The sequence below is a fragment of the Pleuronectes platessa genome, chromosome 17, assembly GCF_947347685.1.
Source record: "Pleuronectes platessa chromosome 17, fPlePla1.1, whole genome shotgun sequence".
In the NCBI taxonomy this organism is placed as follows: domain Eukaryota; kingdom Metazoa; phylum Chordata; class Actinopteri; order Pleuronectiformes; family Pleuronectidae; genus Pleuronectes; species Pleuronectes platessa.
Window position 1 is genome coordinate 6,511,032 of NC_070642.1, and position 15,276 is coordinate 6,526,307.

At 41.6% G+C, this 15,276-nt stretch overlaps 1 protein-coding gene across 2 annotated transcripts in view; it reads right to left on the bottom strand.

Annotated features, from left to right (window-relative positions):
• Positions 1–15,276, bottom strand: part of disp1 (dispatched homolog 1 (Drosophila)) — an 86,561-nt gene that overhangs the window by 18,168 nt on the left and 53,117 nt on the right. The window contains exons 1-2 of one of the 2 annotated variants that reach the window (XM_053445691.1): positions 14,060–14,450; positions 6,986–7,733 (exon numbers count right to left, since the gene is read on the bottom strand). In XM_053445691.1, coding sequence (XP_053301666.1) covers positions 6,986–7,692 — 707 coding nt within the window. In that variant the 5' untranslated portion in view covers positions 7,693–7,733; positions 14,060–14,450. Of the gene's footprint in view, positions 1–6,985; positions 7,734–14,059; positions 14,451–15,276 lie in introns of those variants that run through there. The other variant, XM_053445690.1, reaches the window with a different exon arrangement.

Here is a 15,276-nt window from a genome sequence, read left to right on the forward strand (position 1 = left end):
TTTGCACAGATAGAATCAGAAGACTCGCAGCTTTCAAAACAATGTATTATTTGCCAATGCACATTCACTGAACTCTGGATAATCTCCAGACATTCTCCGGAGCAGTTTGAGAAGCAGTAATTCACTATGCTATGCTGCTATTACACTCTTATTGATTTACATGTGGCACCGCGGTTCAGTTATTTCTGTGAGTGGTGATGATGTTTTTGGTCGGTTGATTTGGATTAAGAGTAAAGGCTTGTTCGCACCAGGCCACTCCCCCCCCCCACTCCAAGTGGCCACTGCTCTTTTTATCTGTGAGCCTTCTGCCGCCACAGCGACAAACAGCTCCTGTTTAGGACAAAAGCACCGAACTTCGTTGCTCTTAAAGGGAAAGCACAACACCTCAGTAGTTACAATGAACACTTGAAATGATAACTTTTGCTAACAACCAGTTAGAGAGGTTTCAGACAATCACCTTTACTATTTGACACAATATTTCATCCTGAATATATATTTGTTTTATTGTATATTATGAATAATGTCCCTTAGTTACAATTTAGTACAGCACAGCATCCTTTATCAAGATATTCTTCAATGTATATCCCATGCAAAGATAACTGAGGTTCACAAAGTCTACTACATGTTGCCAGTCTGGACACATGTAGTGGTTTATCCCCTTCACAGTGTGGTAATAATCTTAACCAGGCAGGAGCAACAAGTCATCTTTATCCAGCTGAGGCCTGGCGAGTTGCTCGGCCAGCTTATGAGAAGTTATGACAACGCTGTGCTCAATAGGGGCTTTGATCATGCTTTATGGGAGAGCATGGGACTTTGATCCGAGACGGCTATCTTTATGGGCTTTGCCTCATACACAGGAACTGTAGCGTAGGACTGAGCACCACAGAGATGAAAATTACTTTTTTAGTATCTAGAACCAGTCACGTTTTATGCATTCTCTCATGTTGTAAATACATTTTTAATTAATATTATCTTTGTTCGAAAACCCCTTTGTGACAAAGTGAAAACATGTTTAAGAGCCCCTAAGCTAGTATTTCATTAATTCATATATTTTATTTATCTGTTTTAGTAATGTTTAAACTTTGTAAAGTGATCTTCAAAGGTGTCGTATAAATCCAATTTATTATGGCCATTCACGTATACTGAACATGTGTGCGCTATAGAAATATGCTGGATTTACATTCACAACAGTTGCTAGCAACAAGGTTGGTCACACTTTATACTCATGTTGCATTCAACACTGTTGGTCAGTTAGATTGATGCCATTTGTTTTCTTATGGAAAAGAGTCATGTCGTAGGAATGTGACAAATTAGGTAAGGATATGTTGTGACAGATAAAACCCTACCAGGAAGTGACTGTGGGGTTCCAAAACTCTGGAGTGTTGATGAATCCTGTCCTGGATACATCTCAATAATTGTAAGGCTAACAGGATACAACGGACTACTACTTAAAGTGCCATAAACAAGGGACAGAATACTTTGGTAAATAGGAATTATATAAATGTAATATTTTTTATAATATTTGCAAAAATCCCTTTTCACTTTGTCATTAAGGGTTATTGAGTATAGACTGATGGGTAGTCTTCAATTATTCCATTTAATTATAAAATACAGAACGCACAATCATCCATGTGCTGTGAATCTTTGTTTTGTACTGACTGTTTGTATGCATCACACATTTATCCTGCCCTAACCTTGTAGCTGTCTATGTTCTGCTGCAGCACAGAGGGGATTAGACACAGGATGTCAGTAGCTATCTATCACAGAGTGTTCACACAAACCCCAGGGGCCACACAAAATAAACTCTTTGCAAACACAATCTCATCTTCTCAGGTGAGTTTAAGAAAGTGTAACTTGACACGTAGGCAGAATATATTCTGCATATAAAGAGGCAACAAACAACAGAGTAAAAGGACAAGAAACAAGCTTTTAAGACACCCAGATTGCTCATTTCTCTCCTTGCAGATTAACTGTGAAGGTGAAGGGGCCCTCAGGGTCACATATTATCCCTATTTTACAACCAGCCGAGGTGTCTTTGAGATGCACCCCCTCCCCCCATCACCTGCTCCAACATATACTTTTCCTGTGCTTTCACATTAATTTTTTTTTTTTTTAAATGTCCCTTTTTCTTGTAAATTATTCTGTTCTACGATCTCCCTGCAGTGACAGACAAATAATGACGAGTACAGCAGCTTATGTTACTGCTACACTCATTATTTGCTCTGAAGCAGAAACTGAGCTAAATGCTTAAAATATTCATGTTAAAGTCTTTAACTGTCAAAGCTAGTGATGAACGGTTCCCTGAGGGAAGAAAAAGCTCTTTCTAACCTGCTTCTGTGGGTCCTGTGTAGAGGAAAGCATGAAGCGAAATCCCTGTTCAACACAGAATAGTTTCAGTGTCAGAGGGAATTCCAAACAGAGTGGGAGTTTGTTTGTATACTGTATTTGTAAAAAAACAAATCTTAGAACTCCACACTTAGAGTGTTGCCCTTCACAAAGCCTGCAGGTTTGTCTGATTAACTACTCCAATTTGTGTGTCAACACTCACTCACATTATTGCAGATCTTCAGAATTAGCCTTTATAAAACTAATAAATAAAACTATTGTATGTTAAACTATTGTATGTTAAACTATTTAATGTAAGCACTTAGTGATTACATTAAAAACTACTGAAATTCCTATTGCAGTTACAAACATTTCCGACAGATATAGAAACAAAACTAGATATTGCTGCACTTGAATCAAATAATCACACTTCAACCTCACAGATTATTGCAAAATAACATGATTTTTGCAAGGAAATTAGGCTGTGTGACTTGGAGTCTTCTTTTATATCTCAGCTTTGAACTTTTTCATGGGGCATGTTCTTGAATTTACTTGGGTGCCAGGTTATTTTATTTATTCTTTTATGTCTATTAGTATTACTATTACCTTTATTCTCTAGGCACTCAGATCATTTGTTTTCTGTTCTGAGGCACTTTCTACTTTGTGTTGAAATGTACAAAGTTATTATTATTATTACTATTATTAATAAATCCCAATGAACATTTTGATAAAATAACACCTTGAAACCCAACAGTGGACTCACATAAAGGGAGACCCACAGCACTCCCATAGGTTTTCAATGGAAATGTAGCTCTGAAGAGAAGCGATGCAAATCTCATCAATAAGAACCAGAAGGCCTTATTTCGTCCAGACGACCAAAATACCAGACAATACACCGCCTCAAAGGCCTTGCATACAGTAGTTATTCTTGATAATGTGCAAAGCCTTGTCAAGTTGACACCCTCAAATGTAGAGCACGCAGATCACTTTCAGATACTGGTTGTCTGACAGAGAGCAAGGGATTGAGGCACAGAAAATAAGGGAGGTAAGGATAGAGAGAAAAAATGTAAAGACAAACAGTATGTAAAGACAAATCTAGAGATTCATATTTTGGCTGAAACAACATAGAAATCAACAACAAAAGGCTTTGCAGTATATGGAGCTCAGGAAGGTGCAGGCACATTGTCCACCAAAAGTATTTAGCCCCATCCAGATGATAAAAAGTTGCTAAATTACACATGATGAACTGCTCAGCACTTTGGACTTGTCATGTTTTCATACAGTTTCTTCCATGCGTCATAGCAACCAAACCACCTGCAGCCTACAAATAAACCACTCCAACTTGCTCAAGATAATAAAAGCTGACCTTTCCTGAGGCAGCTTCGGTGGGAGTGAGACACAGGAATTCTCACTATCTTACAAAACATGAACATAAACCAAACTTTGTGGTTGCCATAAACAACTAGAGGTATCGGTGAGGAGGGCAGAAACATTTCGCTCCAGGAGAGCAATGAGTGAGGTTAAATATTTGACCTGACCCTGGATGGTTGAGTGGCAGTGAGCTGTTTGGTGGCTCATGTGGGGTCATCAGTGCAGGTAGAAGCAGGTTAGCTGAACCTCACGTGCCCTGAAGCTACGCATTAATTACATTTTTTAAAGTATGCACTTTAATCCCCAAGTACAGTCTTGAAACTGTGGCTCTGGTTTAAGTGTGTCTACTTAACTCCAGATTAACAAGTCTGGATTGCACACTCTGAGCTTTTGGTCAACAGCAGCGACTGGTTGACTTCCAAAAAGTTGAATCAGAAAACTAAACCCCAAATAGCTGGGTGCTAAATTTTACTTTTACTTTTACTCCTACGAGTGTTGAAACTCAGAGCTCATGAGTGGCAACACATTCAGTGGCACAACTGGGGTCCAGCCATTTCCACACTGGCTTAAAGGCTTTCACCTGAGGCCTTTAAAACCTGACGGCTCACTGACCTGACCCAGACAGCTGACATGTCAAGGACACCTTGACAAATCTTAAATAATACACATGAAATGGCTGTGAGAGCTAATCTTACCGCAGAGTCACAGACATGTTCCTAATGCCTTTAACAGACCCAGTGAGAGAGAGAGAGAGAGAGAGGGAGAAAAGAGCCACGCATATACGATGGATCGCTGAATCTGTTTTTTTAGACACTTAACAGAACCTGCTGAGTTGTTCCTCAGCTTTTGGGGCTTGAAGGCTTTTGATCGTTCTCAAAATAGAAAATCAAGGAAGCTAAAGAATGAGCTAATCTTGGTAAATGGATTAATGTTTTGCGAAGCTGAGAACTGAGGCATAAAAAACCCCCGTTGTGAAACACACATAAAACGGTCTCCGCGAAGAGCTAATGTTACAACTTATTACTGTGTGTGTGTGTGCATGAGACATAAGTGTGCTGTGATCACAGAAGTAATCCTACGGCTAATCTGGCAAATCACAGCCCTGAGGCAGATCAAACCGATATCTGACACCATCTTGTCTGACTATATACCCTCAAATTATCAGGGGTATTAGGAATATAGAAGGCCCCGGTTTGTGTGTTTGTGTGTGTGTGTGTGTGTGTGTGTGAGTGAGTCTGTGTAAGGTATACTTAAGTAGCAAACTCCAGCACCCGTCAGTTCAGGGGCGATGGACTGGAAAAAAAAGGAGACAAGGTCTGAAGTTTTTTTTGTTAATGTCTGGGTTCAGGGCAAAACTACACAACCGAGGCAGGTATATTGTTTCCTATATGTCTAATCTCAGCATCACACACACGCACAGGCGCACGCACACACTAAAACACCACAGAACAGGAAAGGGGGGAGTTGGGTAGTCTTGGAGGAAACCCAGGCCCTGTAATTCAAACCTGTCATTGCTGAACAAGAGCGACCTGTTTGGTAAATAAGAGAGCAGTTCAACATTAGAGACGCATACATCCCACGCCACATCTGCTCCCCATTCTCATGTGGAACAAGAGACGGAGGAGGGAGGGACAGACTGAGAGAGAGGGGGGAATTAAGAAAGAATGAGTGTTAATAGAGTAAGAGGAAAATCTGAGAAAGAAAAAACAAACCGAGTAGAGGAGGGCTTGGAGAAGATGCCTGCAACACAATACTGTTTTGCCTCTCTCTGCCCACCCAGGGTTTAATGTGTGCACACCAGGTTTGGTGAACATACCCACTGTGGTTACACAAACCTCATCTTTCAGCGCCACCCACAATGCCCCTCTGTCTAATGAAATGGTTATGAGGGGAGATCCGACTTAATTTGACTCAGGAAAATTCCACTTCGCGTAAATGAGGAGAAATAAAGTCTCATCTCTCAGATTCCCCACAACGCGCCGCTACCGTTAAAAAAGGAGCTGACATGAGTAAATAATTACTGCTGCAAAGCTTTCACCTCCTGCACCCCTGCTCCGTGGAGATGGTAAATACGGGATTATGCAAATGATTATGCAAGGCATTAAATGGTTCCAGTTTCAAATGCGGTGGAAGGCCTGTGGTTTTGGAGTAAAAGAGAAACTCACTAAATATGGATCAGTTGAGGAAAGAAAGCAGAGTTAGCAAACCAATGAGTTCAATGCTAACATTCGCTTTTGAATGGAGAAGGGATGGTCGCCACATGTGTATACATGTGTGTGTGTGTGCTTTGCTTGCAGGTTTCACATAATTTGAAGAAAAACTCGGAAAACTCCTTTCTCAGCTGGTGGATAAACTTTGCTTTGGCTGTTTGTATCCCGACAGCCAGGAGGTTTGAGCACACAAGCCATAAAAAGCCCCCAAAAACGTCAGTATAACAACACCAGGGTCCTCATTGTCAACCACATATGGCAAAACTTGAACTCCAACCCACTTCCTATCTCCAAACACAGTTAGTGGACTATACATGATTCTAGAAGCCTGTGTTCAACATTGGAACATTTAGGACACAGGCTTCATTTGAAAAACAGAAATAATTTGAATCAAAGAATAAACAAGGTGATCTCCACTAACCCTTTCAATGGTCTACAAACCATCAACAAATCTGAATCTCTATCATAACTGTGACTAAAAGTGACTTATTCAAACGTTTTTTTTTTTCATCATTAGCTTTTTTGCTTAAATATTATTTATTAATTATTTATCCCCCCCAAAAATCAAGAGATTAACACTTGATTAGTTGATTTAGAGCTTCAGCTTGAGATTCAACCAAAACCTGCTACTGCAATTTGAAGCACAAAAATCAAAACACACTTTAACTTAATACAGAAAAAAACTTGCTCAGACTAAAGCTCATGAAATATATATAAGTTAAAACCATTAGGTCAAGACATTAAGCAGTATATGAGCAATAATATTCCAATAATCGCTTGGTGTTATTCCTTTAACATGGCAGTGAAAACCATGTAATCAACTAGTGGTTCAATTATGCATCAGGCCTCTATCTGGGAAAAACTGTCTGTAAAATAACCCTCAAATAAAACCAAAACATTGTGTTCTGAGCTGCTACCACCTCCTCCAGAGTCTCAGGCCCAGCCTGATCCCTCAGGGGAGCAGGTTGTGGGAGAGACCCTGGTGCCCAAGCTGGGGATGCGTTTGCGCTTAATACACAATCATCCACACATACACAGACACACACATCAGAAAGACTCTTCCTTCCCCTTCCCCGTACCTGATTCCAGTTGCATGTGGATGACTCTGGAGGTGCTCATGCCAGCGCTGGTGATGGTGGTGATGAAGACAGAGAGGGGAGGATGAGTGAGGAGGATGGGAGTGGGGGTGGGAGTATGTGCAGCCAGAGGCGCAGCACGGGCAGGATGAAGTGGTCCCGGGTTGGGGGACCGAGCCGGGGACGGTGCCTGTGCTTGGATTCTGAAAGAGCGGGCACTCTTGCTGTCCGCAGGGGCAGCAGAAGGCGGAGTGGAAGTGACAGTGCTGGCAGCAGAGTGGTGGGGGCTGGAGAGGAGGAGAGGAGGAGGAGGACGAAGAATGGGTGGAGGGAAGGTGGCAGTCGGCCAGTTTCTGGGTGTCTGTGACGGCGGCGGAGGAGGAGGAAGAGAAGGCAGTGGAGGAAGGTGGAAGGTTCTTCAGGGAGCCGTTCTGTTTGACCGTCGCGCCGTTTTGGCTCAGCCTATTTGCTCGCTTGACAACTACTGGTTTCTGCTGCTTCTGCTGCACTTTAGATGCTACGTCCTTTACTGTAACGTCTTCATCGCCATCTGGGGAGAGACAGTCACTACTACAGGCATCTGTGAGAGGGTCCTGGCTGTTGCTGACAAGTGTACTGGTGTTTGAAGGGGCATTGCCATTGGAGCTGAGGGGATGGTGCCCTCCATTACTGAAGGCCACAGGGTCTCCGCTCGCATCACTCAGGGCCATGGTCCTCTCCCAGCGGGCCTGGCAGGGACACTGTCACTCCTCTGGGAGGGAAGAAGAAAAGTGAAGAGAAACACCATTAGGCAAAGCTTATGTTGCTATGACCCCCCCCATTTCCAGTCTTAATGCCATTAAACTAAAAAAAAGGGGCTACTGGTGGTAGTGAAAACTAAAAGGATTAGTGCATTACTTTAAACACAGTATTGCAATATTTAATTAAATTCTTAATGTTAAATATATTTTTTGGATACATTCTTTTCAGATCAAAATCTATTAAATGAAAAGAACAGCTCATTCACACATATATCCTCGATACTGATACAATACTAAAACAAAAAACTCATAAAGGAGGATCTGAATAGATGTTCCACACAATCCCCAAAAAGATAAGATGAAAGTATTATGTATGAGAAGAGGACAGATGATCTCTGGACTGAAGAACCCAGGTGGAAGTGTAGGTCAAATCTTGTGTGCATGTGGGATCTGTTCATCTGGTAATTAACTATAATAAATATCAAACCTTCAATGTAAAACAACATTCTCTTTTTTTCCCTCTTAAACTCAAAAGCACCAGTCTTCAGAATGAGGAGCAACAGGTGAGGGAGGAGGACTGAGACGGCCTTGAGATAAAATGTATGTCTTTATTACAGCATTAACGTGTAGTCACAGAAATAACTGGGAAACACACTAATTAAGTTATAACTGTAAACACATCTAAATAAAAGCCTTAAGTATCAATTTAAGATTTGCCAAAACACAAGTTAGAGCTTGTGCAATGCCCAGTTTGGCACGAAATTGACCCACTTACTGAAAGAGAGTGAAAAATATGCACTTCACCAGATAAGCTTAACAGAGACACATCTGTCAAAAGACATCTGTCCAGTAAAGTTAGATACGTTTCTTTGGAGGTCTCTCGATAGAGCTACTCCAGGTGAATCAGAGAGAGTTGCTGGGAGACCCCGGTGGCTTCTTCAATTGCCACAGTTTCATTTAAGAAACTAATCTGATTTCAGGTCACTTTTATTTATGCAGCATGAAAAGGGCCCAGCACGAGCAGGCAGTGTTCATATACTGCAGGTAACAAAGCATGAATCAGTCCTGCCCTGGAAAGGGTTCCAGGGTGAGAAAAGGTTCATGTTATGCTACAGTTTCAGCCTTGATGCTTTTGTCTGAACTACAAAATGCTCGAAGGAGACAGTAATGTCAAAATGAGATTCCGTGGGCTAGTCTAGTGAAGCTGGGGAGAAAAAGAGGAGAGGTAAAAAAAACTGTATCCGCAGCTTTGTGCTGTGATGTGATTGATGCATATCAAAAGCAGCTGAGTTGTGTTTCACAGGTAATGTGGGGTCGAGGTGGGGTGGGCTAGATCAGAGCCCATGACCTATAGTTGCACAGGGTGGAACACACGAGAGAGGACACGCACTGCATAGAGGCCCTGCATAAGTCTGAAGATCCACCATAAACATCCAAGAAAAAATGACAGTCAATGGAGAACTAGGCCATTAAACCAGAAAACAGATCACTTAATTATTGTTTACCTCTCAGACTGAGCTCCGAAGACACAGACATTTCAGGGACTATGAACCCAAAAACCGAACCCTAAAAAAAGTCTGTCAACCGATTTACCAGCGCCACTTTCTAACCACTGACCAGAGCAAACCTAATTATTACACCAACCAAAGAAGAAAATCTGGAACACTGGACGAAACCAAATCACAACTGTAACGTAACTTCCATCTGGACTCAAAACATGAATGAAAACTGCGAGCGATTCAAAGTGGATACAGTGTAACCACAAGGAAAGGTCAACACAGCAAGTCAAGGCAACACAGAGGAAAAAACTTGGGCTTGTCAAATGTGGATTCAAATCTCCTACATGACACTAACCTATATATGTTTCAGTGTTAAACTCATGGTTGGATAAAGGAAACATTTAATACCTCACACTGTGCTCTGGGAACGTGCATTTTTGTCATCACTTGTGAAAATAACTCGCTATTTGACAAAAATAATTAGTAGAGTAAACACTAATGAATATAATCAGCTGTTAAGCCTCTAAAATATGTAAGCTCAAGATGGAGTAGGCTGGGTAAAAAATGCGGGATCGGATATCCGCGGTGGAAAAGTGGTAAAGATGTAAACAGCACACAAACGCAACATCCTTGACCAGATTCTACCGACGGCCTTTTGTCCATATCTCCATATCTATAAAATCATCTTTAATGATGAACATGTCTGGAGAAATTGTCAGTAAATGTTATGGATGTCTATTGTCTAATAACACATCACCTGATCTGGGAATGACAGTTCATTTCTATGTTATAAGATTGCCAGGGGAAATCTTCAAATGCCTTGTTCATTCTGACCAGCAGTATTCTAAACCCAAAGATATTTTTAATATAAAAGGATGTAAAACTGAGGTAAACGGCAAAGGATCACACTGGAAGGTAGATTAAGAATTTCTAATTTTGGGTGAATTAAAGAACAAAAAAAAGTAATATAAATTGTGATTTGAAAACAAATTAAATGTACTTACTTACACATTTGAACAATGGTTTCGGCTTTAAAGCTCTAACCACTGTACAGTTACTAAAGAAAATGTCAAGATGTTTGCAGTGAACACAGATCACATCTGCGACTGCTACTATTTGACATTATGAAGATGTAATACATTAGACATTTCCACAGTGTAGAACTTAAAAACATCATATATTTGAGTTTGCCTCTAGGTTTATTGTGAATTACTCAGTTCTGATGCGTGAAGACCGAGCCGAGCCTCCACTATCTGTGATGCCATCAAGAGATAAGACCCTGACCTGGAGGCTGATGACATGGATAATGTTTCAGATGCTGCAGACCTAAACAGATTACTGTGGTCCATTGCACATATCCTGTAAGGACTGATTTCTTTGTGCCGTCACAATATCCACTCAGTCACCGTCACTGGAGCCACTTCAGAAGGAATTAGAGGTCATATATCTTATTTGTTCATCTGCAACATGTAACTAAACAATATTTTGGCCACCCCTACAAACGTGACTGTGCATGATTGAGAAAGTTGGTGTAGGACTTTGCCCATTGGCTGCTCATTTTTCAAAAGATTTGGCACAAACAATTATTTCTGCATCATCATTGTGTGTGACTCCTCACTGTTAGCAGCTCCAATACTCTCAGATCAAATGTCAGGTGTTATGCAAAGTTCTGCATCCCAGTTGTGGGAAAGCACACAGCTAAAGCAGAAACTATGGTTGTTGTGCCAAATTAACACCAGCTGACAACACTTTCAGCCACCCAGCAGGAGAGATACGCAATGTATACAACTTTATGTGTATATGGGGAAAACATGGAATGAACCTACATGGCCCAGCCAGATTCATGGTTTTGACCTAGTCTTGTTGAAGAACTTGGATTCTTACGTTCCCCTAGGAGGAGCTAGGAAGCTTTGCTGGAGGGAAGGACATCTGGAATACCTTGGTTAGACTACTGACTCCTGACCTGACCTCAGATAAACTGAGGAAAATGGATGGATTCAATTATTTTATTTTGATTGAAGTAGCTTTGATTCTAAAGTAACATAAGCACCTTGGGTTTAACCTTAGCTAGTCTTCCAAGAAACCTATGCACACACACAAACACAGGTTTTCATTTCACCTATACGTCGTGACCCCTGACAAATACTTTGCCTCAAAATGGATGCGCTTGCATTTGAGCTCTAAACGATACATCACACTGGCCTGTTTTTCCCATCCGACTTCAAGCGTGCTGCGTATGCGACCAATGCGCTCTGTGACACCTCCACATGAGTGAGCGATGAAACATGAGCATGACAGCCCCGTCGGGTCAGGGGTGCATGGGGGGTGAGGGGCTGAGAAAAAGGAAGCAGAGGAAGAATAACTCCGGAGCTCCGAGTGCTCAGAATAGTGGAGTGCTGAGGGAAGTCCAGATGAAGTCATTAGTGCGGCTCCAACAGCTGTCAAGAGCCTGTAATGACTGAAGGAGGCTGGAAGGAACCAGGAAGGATTCATGGAGATTAAGTATTAAAACCGTAGGAGAAGAATAAGGTTTGTATCATAAATGTGCAGCCAAGTGTTCCTGACGTCTGGATGGGAAAGGAATTCAGCCTCAACACTGTGTGTGTGCGTACACCGATGAAGAGCGCTGACAGGCAGGTGAGACATCTAGGATGGTCTGTGTGGACATAGGCAGACTCTTGTGTCTCTCTTCAAAATAAAAGCTGAAACCGCAGACGACTGGAACCGAGGCTCAAACACGGCACCGTCCACAGTTCCATTATTTATGCAGGATGCAAATGAAGCTTGATTACAGAGCCAGAATAACTGAATTAAAGTACATTAGCTCTTCAGCGAGTGTAGCCTGGTAGTAATCAACGGCAACAAAAGAGAAAGGTTAAGCTGGCTAGCAAGGGAGGGATATTAGGTGGAAGCAAGATTTCCTTCCTTGAATTTCTTTACCTCACTGTCGCATTTGTCTTCACACATCATCACTCTCAGTTAATCCGACAGTTCCAACTCTGCCTCGAAGTCCAAATGTGGAAGCGCGTCTTATTTAAAAAAAAACCTGCAGCTTTAAAAATTATTTGTCCCAGTAAAGGGATGAGGCTACATTAAGTTACAAAACATTTTTACGGTCCATTAAACTTATAAATAACCCCAAAAAGTGGACTAAAAACCGACATTTTTAATGATTCCAGGTTTGGTTGAGTGCAGGTGATGACGAAGCACTTCTTTAACCGTCTTTCATGTGAACTTTATGATTATGGGGTGTGAGAGAAACAGAGAGACCTCAGGCGACAGGCAGCTATACGCAACATAAGACGAGGCATCCTGCATCCCTTTAATTAAAACTAATAGGTGGCAATTACCAGGAATCAGTCAAGAGACGGCTAATAACCACACGCTGCTTCTAATAATAATAATAACAACATACACAACAGCAGGCAGTCGTCCCTGCGAGGTACGCTCACGCTTGACGTGTCCTTAGGACATGTATTCTTTGGACAACTCTCTGGTTGTCAGGAGAGATATGGTGCAGATTTGACCCCCTGAGGGCGCTTCTTTTTCACAGCTGGCATGTTATACATACCAATTTGACGGCGCAGAGTCTCCGAGTATATAAGAGGAACGCACTGAGTCAACAACCTGCCGTTCGTATCATCATCAACCCAAAGATGTCAAATACAATGACATTTGGATCATAAAAGTAAGAATTAGAGGGATTTACTTCTTCCTTATAACTATGTTAAAACACCTTGCATGCACATTGGATGCTGCAAATGTAACTAAAACACTTTTAAAGTTTATGATCACGTTTTTTTTTTGTCTCTTCTCTAGGGTGAAGTGTAGAGGACGTTACACCTTGTGATGCCCAATGAGCGAAACTCTGAGTTGTGAATATGTGCTCTTAAAATAAAATTTGATTGATTGATTTAAGACTGTTAGCACAAAAGATAGTACGAGTAGACATAGTAATAATAGTAGGAGAAACATGTACAATCAAATGAAAAACGAAAACCTTCCCTGCCTCATATTTACATCAGCATCATTCAGACTAAAGAAGTCATGAAAACGTAAAAACAGCATCAGATTCTGGAATAAGTGGTAAACTCACTTAACTTTGGCTGATTTTTAAGAACAGACATGGTTCTGGATGAGCACGACATAATAGCAACTATGTAATAAATGGTCTGTATTTATATACCACTTTTCTAGTCTTGATGACCACTGAAATGTTGCCAATTACCCATTCACACACAGAGTGCATCGATGTGACCCACTTTATCACCCACACACTGCTGGCACCGGGGGATTCAGTATCTTGCCCAAAGACACTTTGGCAGGCAGAATGAAGAAGACTGGGATTGAGACTGGGATGGGATCGCAGACCTTCAGGTTTGTGGACGACCCGCACTACCTCCTACGCCCTCATACTGAACTAAGTTAGGGTTGGGTTAGTCAATGGATCCAGGTTAATTGGTAAAGATGTGCACAAAGAAGTTCACAACAGCTGTTCCTTTGAATAAAAATGTATGGTTTTCAAAGAGTAAGTTCTTACACACTCTCCTAATGAGTCCCTTCGGATGATACATATCTTTTTATTCATTTACTCAGTGGTCCTGCTACTTTTTTAAGTGTAGTAACATCAGCTCTAGAAGAGATTAACATATTCTAGCTTCACATCCAAACGCAACAAGAGTAGACGCATGGAGCCGGAATCCACACGACTCCCGATCCTTCCTTTCCCCGCAACTTCCCAACACGAACCCGCACCGTGATCCTCACCCACTCCCACGCCTTTTAAAACAGTCGGGAGAACATGTAGAAGAGCAGCCGGGATTCACCCTGTATCCTACCGTGTTTTCGGCTTTCTTCCTGCGCGCTTCTTGTCGCCGGGCGATCTGCAGCACGCGGCGCTTCGTATCCACCAAGAGAGAACACTCACCGACTGACACACACACACACGGACACACACACGGACTGGACTCCTCCACTTTGGGTTAAAAAAATCCGCGAGGCTCTTAAACAAACAGCGCAGCCCGGGGAGAAGGCAGCTACACGTCTCTGAGAGAGAGAGAGCTGCTTCTCATGGAGTGTGTCCTGCCAGGATGACAAACACACACACACACACACACACACACACACACACACACACACACACACACACACACACACACACACACACACACACACACACACACACACACACACACACACACACACAGACACACACACACACACACACACAGACCGCGGCTCTCTCCGGAGGGACGGAGGAGGCGGTGGGCTGGGACTGCACCGAGGAGCAGCACTGATAGGACGGTCACACGGTGAGCTTTAACCCTCTCGCTGCCAAAGCTTTAACAAAAAACTTCCAAGGAAAAATAAGGAAAACGTCTACAACAAGCCTCAGGAAAACACCGGCGTGTTAACATCTATACATATACAGATAAATACAAACACAAAGGTCCACTATTAATATACACTGTTAATATCTGATATCAGGATTGTTGAAATGAAGCTATTCAAATTTCAAAAATATCAGATTTACAGATGTGGACAGTCCCACATGTGCATAAGTGAATGAACAGGTGAAGCAGTTTCCATTTAGTTTCAACTATATGGTTTCAACACACCGTGCATGCTGCAAAAATACGTAATAAAACCTGGCAACAAGTTTGGCCAGTTTCTTTTATTGTTTAGGCTACTGTTTAGATGCCTGAAATAAGGTCTGTGTTTATTTTCCCATTTTACAAGATGAAATACATCAGTAACAATGCCACTATGACTATGTTATGCTTTTAGGTGCCTTAAATAAGAAGCTGGACAACATAGGGCTAAATGAGACTTAGGGTTGGGTATCATTTTTTTTACTTGCCTGAACCGTTTGCCTGATCGATGCCAGGAGCAATTCCCGTTTTCTTAAAAAAAAAAAGTTGTAATTTAACAAATTTACAAATTTACTGTTAACAGCTATCAAATAGTTATATAGAGCGGCATGATCAGTTCGTTAGTTGTAATTACATAATAAATGAAAGCTAATCCAACTACTATCGTTTAACATTAAATAACA